Source organism: Hyla sarda, chromosome 7, assembly GCF_029499605.1.
Source record: "Hyla sarda isolate aHylSar1 chromosome 7, aHylSar1.hap1, whole genome shotgun sequence".
Lineage (NCBI taxonomy): Eukaryota > Metazoa > Chordata > Amphibia > Anura > Hylidae > Hyla > Hyla sarda.
This window is the reverse complement of record NC_079195.1, coordinates 118,068,243-118,084,472: the sequence shown is the minus strand read 5'-3', so window position 1 is coordinate 118,084,472 and position 16,230 is coordinate 118,068,243. Positions and strand designations below refer to the sequence as shown.

General features: G+C 36.8%; 1 protein-coding gene across 15 annotated transcripts in view; it reads right to left on the bottom strand.

Moving 5' to 3' along the window:
* PAX2 (paired box 2) overlaps positions 1-16,230 on the bottom strand; it is a 65,233-nt gene that overhangs the window by 39,999 nt on the left and 9,004 nt on the right. For 12 of the 15 annotated variants that reach the window (XM_056530541.1, XM_056530539.1, XM_056530545.1 and 9 more), the window contains exons 4-5: positions 2,584-2,669; positions 805-924 (exon numbers count right to left, since the gene is read on the bottom strand). In XM_056530541.1, coding sequence (XP_056386516.1) covers positions 805-924; positions 2,584-2,669 — 206 coding nt within the window. The remainder of the gene's footprint in view (positions 1-804; positions 925-2,583; positions 2,670-16,230) is intronic. The other 3 variants (XM_056530544.1, XM_056530553.1, XM_056530554.1) reach the window with 1 other exon arrangement.

Here is a 16,230-nt window from a genome sequence, read left to right as displayed (position 1 = left end):
AAAACTACACCAGCCCATACTTAGCTTAGCTTTTTGGTGTATGTGAAGAGAGAAATTTCAGAAAATGTGACCTGCACAAAATGTATCAAATGCTCTGTGACCATTTAATAAATATGGTGTTCCTACACATTACCAGCACACACAAAAAAAGGTGTAGAAAAATGCTTCACTTACACCTACAATGATAAATGCCGGCCACAGTATTTTATGTAATAGCCCCATATGAATCCGATATAGATGACATGGATAAAGATGAACATACTTATAACCAAATCCAACATGACAACATGCATTTTACTGGCCAGCTCTATGTGCCTTTAAGGTATCTCAAGTAGCAAAACAATATAAATAATGTCTCCATAAATAATTATAATAGAATATAGTACACAAGACAAGCTCTAATGTACAAATACCAACACATGTAATACGCATAGAGGCTAAATGCCATGTAATTCTAATACTGTATACAATGTGAATGAAAGGAAGGGAAATCTACACCTAACCCTAGGAAAACATCATACCTCTAAGGCAGAAATGTATAAATATTCTTTACAGTCCTGTGTTATATACTGGATAGTAGCGTATGATTTGTCTAGCCTGCTAGCTTATGCTCCTAATGTTAGTAAGTATACTATACAGTGGACATGTCACCAGCCCACTTCCATGACATAAGAGACTTGAGGAGCAGAAGGGTGGTGTAAAGAGGCTACAACTGATCTGCTATAGGAGCAGCTGGTATGCATGGGTTTGAAATTAGACCCTATTTACAAGAGATACAGAATAAAGCTCTCTCTTTTTCCCTACCTTCATCGCGTTTCCTTTTTTCGCCATTTGAACGAGGTATACCCAGGATCCCATTTATGGAATAAGAGCCTACGGGATCATTGGAGGCGCTGGAGACAGGAGGAGATGCTGTACTGGGAACTAGACAAAATGAGAAAGGACATATAAGCCTGTGAGGAGATAGCTACTGTGGATCCTTCAATAGTTCACTAAATATAAGGAAACTTCACTAGTGTATTCCCTACAAGAGGAAATACAAAAGGGAATTCCAATAATGTGTCCCGATCAAATGTAAATGTAATGGTCCCCCACTTCCAAATCCATGAAAGCAGCCATTGTGTGGGTAGACCTCATAGTTAATAATGCTACTTTGTATCTATTGACATAGATATATTAGCTATTAGCTATTTTTTTATAGTTTTATTCTCCACAGAATGGCTGTCTCCACTCTTATTTGTGCAGATCAATACTACTACTGCTTTTAAGCTACACTATTTGTTATATATAAGGATGTTGGGAGTGATATGCACTGACCTAACATGTCTACAATTTTTAAGACATTACTTAAATTATATAGATGAAGAAGACTAGGTAAGATAGAAACCCAGACAATGTGTTAGTAAAACGTATAATTGGCATTAGATACTTACAAGTTAATAGCTAAAGGAATAATTCAGGCTCCATTCACTTTTCTTTAATAAAACTGAGCTGCAATACCAAACACAACCTGAGGACAGGTGAGGTGCTGCTTTTTTTTAAATTTATTTCTTTCTTTTTTAATATGATCTGTTTTTCTAATCTTTGATAACCTCTTAAGAGGCGTTTCGACTGACTATACACAATTTCTCGAATAAGGGAAATCAGTCACAAATAGTCTACAGATTCGGGATAGTGATGTCCTTCAGTGAGGGGTAATATGGGCAGGTTTTCACGCAGGAATCCCCCACTCCTTATTATTGAATGGAAAATGGAAGGAATGACAGGAAGATGGTATTTTTTTTCATTTTTTTTTTATTCCACAGGGGGTCCACAAAGTCTTCTATTAAATGTCTTTACAAAAGCTGTATCTTCTGAACTATATTATGGTGCAGTGGAGAGATATTCTAATGATTTTGTTAAAACACCTTTCTAGGTTATGCAATCCATCTACAAGGACACCAAAAATGTATGTTTTTTTTAGTTTGTTTTTATTTATAAATCACCAACATAGGTTTCAACGCAATTTCTAAAAACTACAATAGCCTTTTCATGTCCATTTCATAACTTGTGTTCCCTAAACTTTCCAACTTGATGACACATCCTTCCATTCCGCAGCATAGTGGTTAAAAGCCGAAACCAGTGGTTACTTATTGCTACTTTAACCATAACCTCTTGCCCTTTCTAAATCATGAGTCAGTAATCACATGAGTCACAAGGGAGGTTTTCATTGGATGACTCACTAATTTAAGTCTGATGACCTCATCATGACTTTCTATAGGAAGGGAATACAAATTGGTACCTATGTGTAAAACACGAAACATGCACTGCTAGCTATATCAACACGTAATAATACAGGCGTAGCATATGAGAAGCACTATAGTGAGCTTGTTCCAAGTATTAATGCAAATCATATTCAACTATGGAAAAAAATAATATATATATATATCTACTATAAAGTTCCATAAAGTCTCTAAAACTTTGCCAAGTCCCCTTAATGTTAGCTCTGCTAAGGTTTCTGTCCTTCCAAATCAAAATGGCTAATTCAATCTTATAACATATATACATGAAGAAAATTGAAATCATATATTATAAAGAGATTACCGATGGTGTGTCCTGGTGCGCTTACAGGCGTTCCAGATCCATCTGGCGTTGGGTGAAATGGTTGTTGTACTTTTGTCCTGATAATTCTAGAAAAATGAGAAAAATTAAACATTCATTATATGAACATTTTGTAAGAAAAAAAAAAAAGAACACCATACATTATTGTAAGCTGAAAACTAAATTCAAATCCCACTAAAAACTATTTTGAATGGATATAATGAACACAATTATTTCTTTTATGAATTAATACTAAAGCAGGGAGTTTCTCTTTAAGTTATTACTAATGACTTGGGACCTGATTACAGCTCCGGCAGATTAATGCTGGCAATTCTTTTTAAGCCATAATAAGCTTTTATAGACAATGAAGCTGTAAAACAAGATACGAAAATGAAGCTGAATTTTGCTAACAGTATGTATAGTATGAAAAAAGTTTAAAGGTATAAAAAGGAGAAATGGCTAAGCATCATGGGAGTTTCCTAAGCAAGACTGTCGCCTATCTTACAATGTCTCAAATGTGTTCTGCTTACTAAACACAGACAAAGCCAGTAATGTCTTCTTATCCATTTATAATACATGTTTTTACAAGTTATATCAATGATACCAAACTGACAAATCTTCCAATCTGAGTGTATAAAATACATGAACTACTGCTGCCGCCAGGTGTATGCTCACTGAGCCAAGCCAGGGAAGATTTAGGAATATGAAGTTATATCACTAAAACACATATATGCTTTGCTGTATTTAATATTTGGGTGGATCAGTAAAATTGCCTCCAAGTCATTTTATATTTTTAAGTCCTGTGTACAACTGACATATACATAGAAGAGACTATATTCTCTCCTCGTGAATATTTGATGTAGCATCATTGTATGGTTAACAAAGCTACATTTTGGAGGTTCCTAATTTTCCACCCAAAACAGCTCTGACCCATTGAGGCATATACTTCACAAGAGCTCTGAAGGTTCCTGTGATGGATGATACCAAGACATTAGCTGCAGTCCTGTAAATTGGGAGGTGGGGAATATGGAGGCCAAGTCAACAACTTGAACATATTCTCATGTTCCTTAAACTATTCCTAAACAATTTCTGCAGTTTGGTATTATCCTGCTGAAAGAGACCACTGCCATCAGGGAATACCATTGCCAATAAGGGCAACAATGTTTAGGTAGGTTATACATGTCAAAGTAATAATCAAATATTTTCCAGCAGAATATTTCCCAAAACATCACACTTGCATGTGAATCTTTCATATATACACACTACTCCATCCACATGATGTAAAAATAAACCTGATTCATGATATAGGGCCACCTTCTTTTGTTGCTCCATGGCCAGTTTCGGAGCTCAAATGCTCATTGTAGCTACTTTTGTCAGTGCACACAGGTCGGCTTCGGCACCTTTAGGACCCATTCCTACTTGTTTACAGATCCAGCTCATTTTCCCTCCAAGGAAACTAATGCTAAAACTAATCCCACTGTCCCCAACTGGTCCAGTAGTCGAATAGAAAAAAGAATCTTGCAGCATTTTCCTATCTGGCTTTTGTAGTAGAACATGGTGAAAAAACCTGATGACAACTGACACATTTTTCATCAGTTGTGGTCAGTGTTTGCACTAAAACTGATCCCTATACAAAGGGATATATGTGAATGCAACCTTAAATTTTTGCTGCTATCCAGCCCAATATGTAGCAAGCTGCCATGCACTGTGTGTCTGGCCGAATCACTGACCACAACTGATGGAAAAGTACATCAGTTTTGTCATGGTCCAGCATCCAGTTATTTCTGCAGGCCGGACAGGAGGATGCTGCAAGATGTGTCCCCTGTCCAATGTGTCCGGCATCCAGCATCCCAGTTGAGATGCCAAATGAATCTGAATTGTCCCATTCAAATGGGATCAATTCAATGATAATTCTCCCTCCAGTGCTTTTTTAAAGCTTATTGTCATCATTCTACAATGATCACAAACATTTGTTATGCTGCCAACTTTGTTATTGGTTAGGAATGTATATTACCTAAAAATAAAAATGTATGGCTTAGGAAAAAGTAGCGAAACCTTAGAGCGTCTAATAGTTTGTACTGAAATAAAATTTTTTTAGTTTATACCATCAAAACTTTCTCTATGGCTTATGATTAAAAAAATGATGCATAATTTTTGTCATCAGTACATTCTATATCACCTACCTGCTTGGCAAAAAGTGATTATGGCATTCCATTCTGTGTGAGCTTTATACCAGTGCAGCAAATTGTGCTGGCATTGTGTGTGAAAACATTAGCCCTAAGCGGTTCTCAGACAATATATTCCCTATCAGTGAGGTTAGGCCGTACTTTGCTTACCCAGTGATTAATTCAGAAAGTTTAATAAGTGATTTTGGGAGGAAGCCTGCCGGTGTACGCACTGTTCTCTCCTATTGATAATATCTTTAAATATGTGGCTTAGGACTTCAGAAGTGTATTTATTATGAGCATGGAATGATTGTAAATGTATCATTATTTTATATTGCACAGTCTGAGATGAATGTATTCCTCATATTTGAATGCAGTATAGTATATTTACTCCAGGATTCTGTATTGTCTGTTTAGTCATTGTTCCCCGACATTGGTCTTTAACGCTTAAAACTCCCAAATGCCATAGTCTGACATTGATTTTACCAGAGCTGAGAGGCCAGAGGATGGGGTTCAGGCAAAGAGATTTAAATAGAAAACTATAAATTATATCTGACAGCAAAGCAATAGTGTCAGAATGCTGAGCAGAGGTCCCATGTCATTATTAGATGCTTCTTAACCTCGTAACACTATGGGAAAGGTTAAATGTCTGATGGAACCATATACCTATAGGGCAAAATGGATCCCAGTTGCAAAATTCACAATACTGGCCCAATATATCAATGCTTTAGGCTACTAAGGTTCATCTTATTATTGACCAGAGTGATTGGACTATACATTCGAAACCACCCTCCTCAACATGTTGCACTGAAGATAACAGTAAATAGTAATATATATATATATATATATATATATATATATATATATATATACTGTATAATTCGTTTGTTGTTATCATCAATGAAGTGTGGTGTCAGAAATAGAACACATTCATGTTAGTAAACTGTAGGTTGACATCTTGGATGAACTGAAAGTTTTTGTTCTGTTTTTTTAATTTCACTGTAGACACTTTTTGGTTTATTCATTTGTCAGTGGAAATACCCTATTATACATTCCATGTAAACAAGAAATTCACTGAGTCAAGCACCTGAACTAATGAAGTCTGTTTTCTTATGGATTTGTGTGCTATGGTTGATTGACCTGTAAACTAAAATATACAAAGATTTCCTCATACCTCACAGTGCATTCATAGTAAGTGATTAGAGAATCATTTAGGAAGGGGTAATGGCTGTCGGGTTTAAGGAAACCATTGAGGAATGGGTCATGATTGGCAGCTTTTTTCCATGTGATGTCATCAAACACTATGTCATTTTATTATAACATCTGTTTACTGGTTATCACATGACATAAAGCGTAATCCTTTGATATGGGTAATGCATTGTAAGCTAGTTGATAAGCATTTTCAAATATCTAGTTCTTATTTATTGCAACTCAACTATTCCATATTTTTTTTTTTTTACTATGAACACATTAGTATACTATATATTCCACCTTCTGCGCATTAGCAATTTGAGAAAATATTGGTCAGTGGCACACAAGTTCATTTTAAAAGCACCCTATCCTTTATAACAAATATAATTCAATTTATAATGTCTTTATTAAAAATGTTGCTTACTTTTTCTTTTTTTTTACAGATTCTAAAGTCTGCTGTGAGCTCTGTTTTCTCTTTATTCCTTTACTCAGCCTATAAGAATCTCCCCTGCAGACTGCTTTGTATCTGCTCTCCTCTCTCTCTACAGCCTGTGTCAACTGTTCTCAAAGGGTTCTCTCTCTCCTGATTATACTTTGAGCTGGTATGTAGCCCCCTCCCTTCTACTATCTCAAGCACTGAGAGAGTGTAATCTTTCTCTAAGTAGCAGCAAAACCATAGGACATTTTTATAAGGGACCATTTAGAAATTGTCTTTATTTTGCACTCAAGAAACACATCAACTATTAAAAAAATATGTCTAAACGCGTCCATAGGCTTTAAGATTTTTAGCCTCAGATTAAACTGAAAAGTAGAAAGGCCAATAGAAAAATCCTGTTTAACTTTGTCTTAATTCTTCTCTATGTTGTGTTGTTACAGAATGGATGGTATTTGTTCATACCAGGAGAGCAGAGGCCATTGTTGCAGACTTTCCCCTAAGGTGTTCTTATCAATGGAATCTAACAATCGCTTTAGCAGACCTCCAATGTTGATCTGACTCTCCCATTCAGACACATTTTGGTGTAGTTCTGCACAACCAGATGTCAAGGCCTTTTATGTGCTCTCTTCGAAGGAGAAATGCTACCCCTGTGCAAAGGACAGTGTGAAAGCCACTATATATATATATATATATATATATATATATATATATGCATTTTGTTATCACCTCCTATAAGTATAGATATGAAAAAAAGAGTCAATACTTTATTTATATTTTCAACTTAGCTCCATAAGAATTGATTGACCGCCTGCGTTGTGCCATTCACATAAATTCAGGGACTTTATTCAGGAGTCATGTTCGTTCTATTGAATAAGCAATTTGGGAGGGTGAATTAACTGCCGATGCTAGAAAGTCCCTGAAGAAATATTAAAATTGCTGGCAGACCAAATCAATACTCACTGAACACCCAGTATGAGTGGCCTTGGATTGTGTCTATAATGGATATGCAGAGAATCCTATGCCAAATAATGGGGGATTCCTTTGCACTCACACAGCCGTGCTTCACTGTCCGTCAATTTTAATAACAACTGATCTTCTATGAAAAAAAGCGATTGTATTTCTTTTTCTACAAGTCCCCCTCTTATTTCCTTGATTATTCTGAAACCAAGCGTATAGAACTGTTTAGATCAAACACATCAACAGATGTTTATATAGTCCCTGCCCTATTACTAGCAGTTCAATGTCTGTCACATAATGACTACCTCTAAATAATAATGGAAAGTGAAGGAAGAGCTTACTAAAATCACTAGTTTTGTCAATATGAATTGTTCAGTGAGAATCACTAAGTGCTGATGTCAGTTGTCACAACATAAGGTAATGGCATGCTCGAGTCAATAGCTTGTATGGTCCAGGTCAGGCTGTGTTGTTCAGTCAATCATAATCCAGTTGATCTGTACTTCAGAAGATGTCAGCACTTTATAAATGATAACTACTAGCAATAATGCTTTTTATTTCCATAGATCTCTCACTGCTACAATTCCACAATGTAATCATATAAGTAGTGCTATGGGCCTCATAATCTAATACAAGTGGCCTTTGCAGACCTACCACCTACGCCTAAGTAGTGCAATATAGTACTATCATCCCTATTAAACCTCTTGTATAATTGGTCTCATATAGTAAATATATCAAGAAATATGGCATTCTGTTCATGCTATGGCATTCTGTTCATGTCATATTACTAGATTTTTGGTGAAATAAGCGAAGTTGCAGAATAGGGGTTGTGTCCATGCATTAGCTTCTTGCCAACAAGTATGTCCATACAAAATTACGCAAACAAGAAATATCATACAATTGCCCTCCGGTTCAGGTTGCAACAAACTTACAAAGCATAGTACAGGTTAATAAATTTGGGGTTATTACAATTACAAAAAATGTGTCTCTCGATAAGAGATGCCAAATGTATCACCTCTAAACCGGTCCATTCAGAAAGTAAGTAGTTAAAGGGGTACTCCGGCGCTTAGACATCTTATCCCCTATCCAAAGGATAGGGGATAAGATGCCTGATCGCGGGGGTCCCGCCGCTGGGGACCCCCGTGATCTTGCACGCCGTACCCCGTTTATAATCAGTCCCTGGAGCGTGTTCACTCCGGGTCTGATTACAGTCAATCACAGGTCGGAGCGTTGTGATGTCAAGGCTCTGCCCAGTGTGACATCACGCTCCGCCCCCCTCAATGCAAGCCTATGGGAGGGGCTGTAACAGCTGTCGCGCCCCCTCTCATAGGCTTGCATTGAGGGGCGGAGTGTGACGTCACACGGGGGCAGAGGCGTGACGTCACACGCCGCCGGCCCTGTGGTCGCCGGTAATCAGACCCGGAGCGAACACGCTCCGGGGACTGATTACAAATGGGGTGCCGTGTGCAAGATCACGGGGGTCCCCAGCAGCGGGACCCCCGCGATCAGGCATCTTATCCCCTATCCTTTGGATAGGGGATTAGAGGTCTAAGCACCGGAGTACCCCTTTAAGTATAACATTCACAATGACTCCACCCTGAGGTTTTGCAGTAACAGCATGCATGAAAGTTCAACTTTAACTCTAACATTTCCAGGTCATTCAGCTATCAGAGGGCATTGAGCCTATGCTCTACAACCATGGTATTCCCAGGACTGGTTAACCGCCAGACATGTGTTGGACAGAAAATAAGAAAGATCCCTGGCATTGGAAACCATACGCAAAAAAAATTATTGATGCTAATCTGAATATACAGAGCCTACTATGGCCTTTAAAAACATTTTCAGCCGTAAATGAATTCTCTTATTTAGAATCATGGTCATTGTCAAAGAGACAATATATTATTAAAGCCCAAGTTTTCAGCACCCACTTTTAGCCCACTTGTAGTCATTTGTCCTTCCCACATCTATGATTTTAAATGGCTCCTTACAAAATTATACACCTGGGCATGGATGTAATTGAACCCTAATAAACTCATGGAGATGATAACCCAGCCCCCTCCCACCATTCCCAATAAACAACTTTCTAATTATAATGTACATTAACTGTATCATATTTATGTAATCTACGACGAAGGCAAAAAAAATGGAATAATTTAAACTTTTATAGCAAAACATTGTAAATGTAACTTAACACCAATTTAGCTTTTTACTATGCTGCGTGCGCGCCATGTTTATCTCAGTAGCTTTAGTCTGTTTGCTGCTATAGGCTTGATCATTACTGTTAACATTTCATGGGCTAGGTTACTATTTAATTAATTTGTGCACTGAATGTTCCATTTTTCATTATGCCTGGGTGACATTTAACATTTTCTATGTGTTTGACATAAATAATGACACAGGTGTGGCAATGCAGCTTGTGTGCTGGAAGAAAGGCGAGCCAAGTCTCCTTTCTCCGAAGGTCTACTTCCCTTATGGATGAGGAGAATGTACGCTGCATGTAATATGGCTGCACCATTGTCTGTATGATGGATTGATACTAACAAGCCTATATTACTCTTTATAAATATAGAGCATTGCTTTTCAATTTTGCAATGGGATTACAGGTAGCATGGATTTTATGATGTTCAGCCATTCAGATTAATTTCTTTTTTTTTTTTTTTTTGTGGGAATTGTCCAATAATGACCAGATTTGTAGATAATTCATAGATTAAATATAGGTCTATACCAATCCCTAATTTGTATAGAAAAGTGATATGCCTGGTGTAAATTCTTCTTCGTTGGTGATTGTTTTTGGAATGTCAACCAGCTTAAAGGGGTACTCCAGTGGAAAACTTCTTTTTTTTTTTTTTTTTTTTTTATCAACTGGTGCCAGAAAGTTGAACAGATTTGTAAATTACTTCTATTAAAAAATCTTAATCCTTCCAGTACTTGTTGGCTGCTGAATACTACAGAGGAAATTATTTTATTTTTGGAACACGGAGCTCTCTGCTGACATCATGACCACAGTGCTCTCTGCTGACACCTCTGTCCATTTTTAGAACTGTCCAGAGTAGGAGAAAATCTCCATAGAAAACGTATGCTGCTCTGGACAGTTCCTAAAATGGACAGAGATGTCAGCAGAGAGCACTGTGGTCATGATGTCCACAGAGAGCACTATGTTCAAAAAAGAAAATAATTTCCTCTGTAGTATTCAGCAGCTAATAAGTACTGGAAGGATTAAGATTTTTAATAGAAGTAATTTACAAATCTGTTTAACTTTCTGGCACCAGTTGATTTAAAAAAAAAAAAAGTTTTCCACCGGAGTACCCCTTTAACCTCTTAAGGACCCATGACGTACTGGTACGTCATGAGTCTGCTCCCGTTCTATAACGCGGGGCCATAGTGGGTCGGCCTTGGCCTCTAACAAAGGCTGGGATCCGTGGCTAATAGCGCGTGGCACTGTTCACGGTGCCGCATGCTATTAACCCTTTAGACGCCTGTTCAATGTACCCCTTTAAGGCTATGTTCACACACAGTTTTCTTTTCGCCGATTTTTCTTTTTAGTAATTTGTTTGCTTTTCGTCCATTTTTTATCCATTTACAATTTAAAATTAGGCTCCAAAAACAGTGTGTGGACAAAGCCTAACATTGTAAGATGCTATATAGAAAGTTTGACCAATAGAACATGTTCACAACTCATTTTTATCTACAGCTAGGGATTATGTTGTAAAAATGCTCCATTTATACACGTCAAATATGCCATAGGTTATAGTAAGCCCAACAGAAAACCAAAGAGTGTTTTATGTTTTGTCCAGTATACACCAGTATACCTTTTTGTTGAGAACATCAAGAATTTATCTAGTTAACTATGTTTTTCTATATAAGACAATTCAAATTCATACATTTATTTTAATACAATAGGGGTCAATGTGGATGTAGGTAATGTTGGATATGCCAGGGTCGTATAATTGATGTGCCAGATATAGTTAATAAAATGAACTGAGAAGAGATCCTAAATCATGGTTTAAGTAAAACCTTTGGTCTAGGTAAAGCCTTGGGATGAAAAAGTGATCTCCTAGGGAGATGGTCTTCTGAAAGAAAATGGTAAGTATACATAATGTACAAGGGACTGAAAATTTGTCACACAAAATCTGGTCTAGGGGTGGTGTTCTCAAAGAGGGGGTCTTTTGCATGTGTATGTATATATATATATATATATATATATATATATATTGTGTGTGTGTGTGTGTGTGTGTGTGTTAAATGGGATATTGAGGTAGGCAGCAAAGTATATTTCCAGTTTGATACACAATCGCTTGGTAATACCAGTTAGCAAACACCAACTGGACATAAACTACAAATGGAAACCAAGGCTTAACAGAATCCCTTCTAAGTTTTGGAGCTCTTTGGTTTCAGATAAAGATAAGCTTCCATTATTAATTAGGAAATCTACCTACAATATTTTGTTCCTTGTAACTATTGACTAAAAAAAAAATGGCTGCTCGTGGCAGTAGCACCATGGTGAGATGCTCAGGTCTTTATTTTGTCTGCCAGGGCCGATCAATGCTTGCCATGTATTTAAGCAAATCTTAAATTATAAAGCAATAGTAAAAACAATGTGTTATATGAACAAGTGCTTCCATTTTATAGCAGCCATAACATTCACCGTGCAGTGGGACTGCGCACATAAAATAAAGACCGCCACACTGCCCGTTACATTCTGCTTTTTTTTACCTAACACATTTGCTTCTGTAATAGCCTTTATCAATACTCCTGGGAGGGTGCTGAATGTTCAAAGGCATAAAATAGAAGGTTTTGGAGAATGGATTTGTTTTGACTAATTTGCCACTGTGGCCAGATCGACGGGCACTGCCAATGCTATATTATTATTATTACTACCGGAGTTATTATATTCATTTGTTTATTCATAATCTAGTGGCATGGGTGTATCTGGATGTGTTTGCAGTCATCCAGCCCATTCCTTTCATAACTGGAGCTGGTACTTATTTTTACTGAATGCATAGGCAGCCAGTATTATTGGTCAGAAATCCATAAACACATTGCTGACCCTATGTTTCCTTACTGTGCAAATACTTTCTGCTGAAAAGGCACTACACGGTTGTATTATATGCAAACAGCATTTTGCCATGGTGAAATTAACCTGGTGCCCATTTCCATATTTTAGTGGCGTAACGCATGGGTGGGTGCTTTAGAAAGATAAAAAGCTGAGAGTCTGCCGGAATATCTCTCACTGCTCTGCATATAGGTTCAGAGTCTATTTTATAATATACATACACCTCTGTGCCTTTTTATGGTTCATTGCACTATGTCAATTTAATATCATATTGGCAAGAAAATCCTTTTTGAGGTCATTATGCGGACAGCGGCAGCCTCTCGAATCTGTTTAAGACAAATAGAGGATATGTTCATTCAGCAGTGCTAGTTTTCAGTTTAAGCCTAGCCCCATAAAAAATGTAAGTATCGTCATTATTATAATTATCCAATTTCATATTGTTATTATTATTACTGATACACAGTGTTAGCAGGAAAATAAGGTTTGTAATTTGCTGTAATGTCTATTTCATCGAGGTTTTTGTTCTATGGTCTCTTTGAAACCTAACCTTATTCACTTAACAACAATCAGCATGGCCATACTTGGAGGATATTGCTTCGTAATGTAGCCGCACGCTTTGGATGCTTTATTTATTAATTTTTGCAAGGATTTGGACATGCAATGGGGATATGACCTTGCATGAAACAGAACAATGCCCTAGGAAAGCCAGGGGGGGAAAAAAATCACTCTGGGTTTAAATAATTGCAGGCTGTTAAACAGAGAATCCCAGCATATCATACCAGTAATGGAAATAAATCCCATTGTATTTGCATTTTAATTTTCCACATAAACAATAGGCCTATAGTGTGCTGCGTTTCTAGAAGCAAAAAAATAAATAAAAAATAGAAATCGCCAGGCTGAATTTAATTAGAAATGAAAAGTTTATAGGTGCCTCTTTAATACGATTAATGCACAGTTAACATTTATCACACACATATGCTGGATCCTGCTCAGACTGCCCTTTCTTAAGCAGCCACAGTGCATGAAATGAAATTTTCTTCACTTTTTTGTGTGTGTGTGAGTGTGTGTGTGTGTGTGTGTGTGTGTGTGCGCGCGCTTGTCTCTTGTGAGGCAGCCCGCTCTCTAAACATCTCATTAAAATGTTATGCTGATGCCAGTGTAATGGAAGAATGACCCCCCTAGTTACAGTGCAAAGTTCATTAATGCTCTGCACAGATGGGTGGGATTTGCACCTGATTCCTTACTCTCTACCCTCTGTGCCATCCAAGCTATCATTTTGGATTTTTAAATGGACTATTTATTTAGAAATCACATCTGTTTTTGACAATTGCAGACATTAAAACATTAAACAGCATAATCTCTTTCTTGCGCCAAAAGGCAACTTTTACATACTAGTAAGAGTGTTGTTGTTACATAGATAATGAATCTAATGACACTTGAAAGAATTTTAGCTAAAGAAAATATCGATATTTATAATGACTTGTTTCTATACTGATGTATTTCAGCACAGTATGGAGATCTATGAACTAAAATTCATTCAGCGGGTTAACATAGAACATTAGTTACAGACATGTGCGGACCAAAGAACTGCTACTCTAGACCTACATTCTGGAAGTTAGCAAAAAAGAAAAAAGAAATTGTGAAAATCTCTACTTTCTTCCTTGCTTTGATAAGAGGTTGGCCTGATATTCAATCAACAGCTAAGGAAGCAAGCATGATCCAGTCAAATAATATCCCTAAAGGAGGGAAATGAATGCATGTCCTCTGGCAGAAGAGAGATTTCTAATCGAATAGAAAAGTCTGGACATTTTGATGAAATTCTTTATTTCTGTGTTAACATTGAATATTTGGATAGATTTAATAGACTGACTAGATTAAGTGGTGGATGAGTTATTGAGGAGCAAAGGTCTCTTGAGGATAGTTCTATTGCATTAAGTGCTATTTGTACTTGTAGATGGAATCTATTAAAATTTGTCTGATGATGAGAAAACCTTTTTCCTATTATAGTATAGTAAGGCATATTTAGCCAGAAAGCCATACTCTACCCATGTAGTATTATATGTTGTATATGCATCTATTGGAATGTCTACTTCCCATTGAAGTATTTCTGTATTGAACTATTTTCTGTGTGTTACCCAGTGACAGTGGATCTGGTTACCATGTTATTGATTGGTTTTTTTACACAGACAGAAGGTTTTGTGTTGGTCTCTGATCTAAATCTACCTCTCTATGGGCCAATTGTTGCAAATATGGGATAGAATTGCATTCTAGACCACCCTTGATGAACTACGCTGCATTGAAAGAACATTAATAAATGGACTTGGGTGGTGGGAAGGGTACCGAGAGGCTACCTGGCACATTTCTGTATTAATAGACATTTAGGGTTTTCAGCCTTTGGTGTTATAGCATTCCTAATCTAAATACCTAGGTATATCTCTGTTTTCACATGTATTTTTGTATTTCTTTGATTTATACATGTGTCTCGGGTACATAACAAGATATCCTTGTAAAATCCAAAAACAAATTCTTAGACAAAAATAATCAATAACAGAAACACAAGGCCTATATTCGTGTATACATATTGACACATGCATTTATAATCTCTGACAGTCATCGGCTAATCTATGTTATGGAGCAAAGAACGGTGGTCTCTCACATGATATGGGGCACATTGAAGCTTATTAAATTGTTAGGGCTCGGAAGGTATCACAGTGTTGGGAGCATATATAGGTGATGATGTAATACTTATGTAAGTTCACATCAGTTTAGTGTATCTCTCTTCTTATCTGCAAATATCACATATTTAGCATTGGAATTGTTCACAGGTCACCAAAGATATGGATTATCCGTTTGATGGACTTGTTACTGCACACCTCACATGTAGATAGAGTTGTGGCGGTATTTTTATACCTCAGTATAAGTCATTGTGAAGCAACCAATCGCAGATGGCTTCCTTAAAAAAATTATGCGAAAAATTCGTAATCATTAACTATAGGAGGGTGCAGCCCGCATTAAATGACAAGTCCGTACATAGCAACCATATCTTATAATTATAATATAAACTTAACATAGAAAAAAAAATACAGCTTAGTAGTCAATTTTTATCTGTATTGCGCTAAAATATTATGCAGCGCTGTATAGGGATTGCCATCACTCACTTCGGACCCTGCCGCCATTGGAGCTCACAATTTAAATTTTTAAATTAGCTTTTTGGTGTGAGGGAGGAAAGCCATCCAAACACCAGGAGAACATACGAACTCCCTTGGTCGACTTAAACCAAGGATCCCAGCGCCGCAAGGCAACAGTGCGAACCACTGAGCCACCATGTTCCCCATGGGTTGGTATTGAGCTAACAGTCAGCTAATCTAGTCAGTTTCTCTCTCAAAATCCCTTTCTATTTCTCTCTCTCTCTCTCTCTCTCTCTCTCTAACCCAACATTTGCCATTGACTTATCTATTGGTTTCATACAACAGTACTTGGTTGCAGAAGAAAGAATAACCTGGAGATTGATATTTTTCTAAACACTTATCCTAAAAATGTTGCCAAAATAGCCCAACCCGTTACATTATCGTTAAATGACATTGGTAGACCATAACATTCTTTAAAATGGAATTAGTAATAATACAGTATGTATATGAAAAAAAATTTTTACAAATGATATTGAGTTTTTATAATGGAGTATAACGGGTTTTTAGAAAATTTGGGGCAAAAATTTCACTATTAACTAAATTGCCTAGCCTTTTTTATGTCTAAAAGCTCAATATAACTTCGGAACTTAAAGTTATATATAGGAAAAATGTAATAAAAATGATAAATTTCATAAAAATCAAAAAACAAAATCACAATTTGCC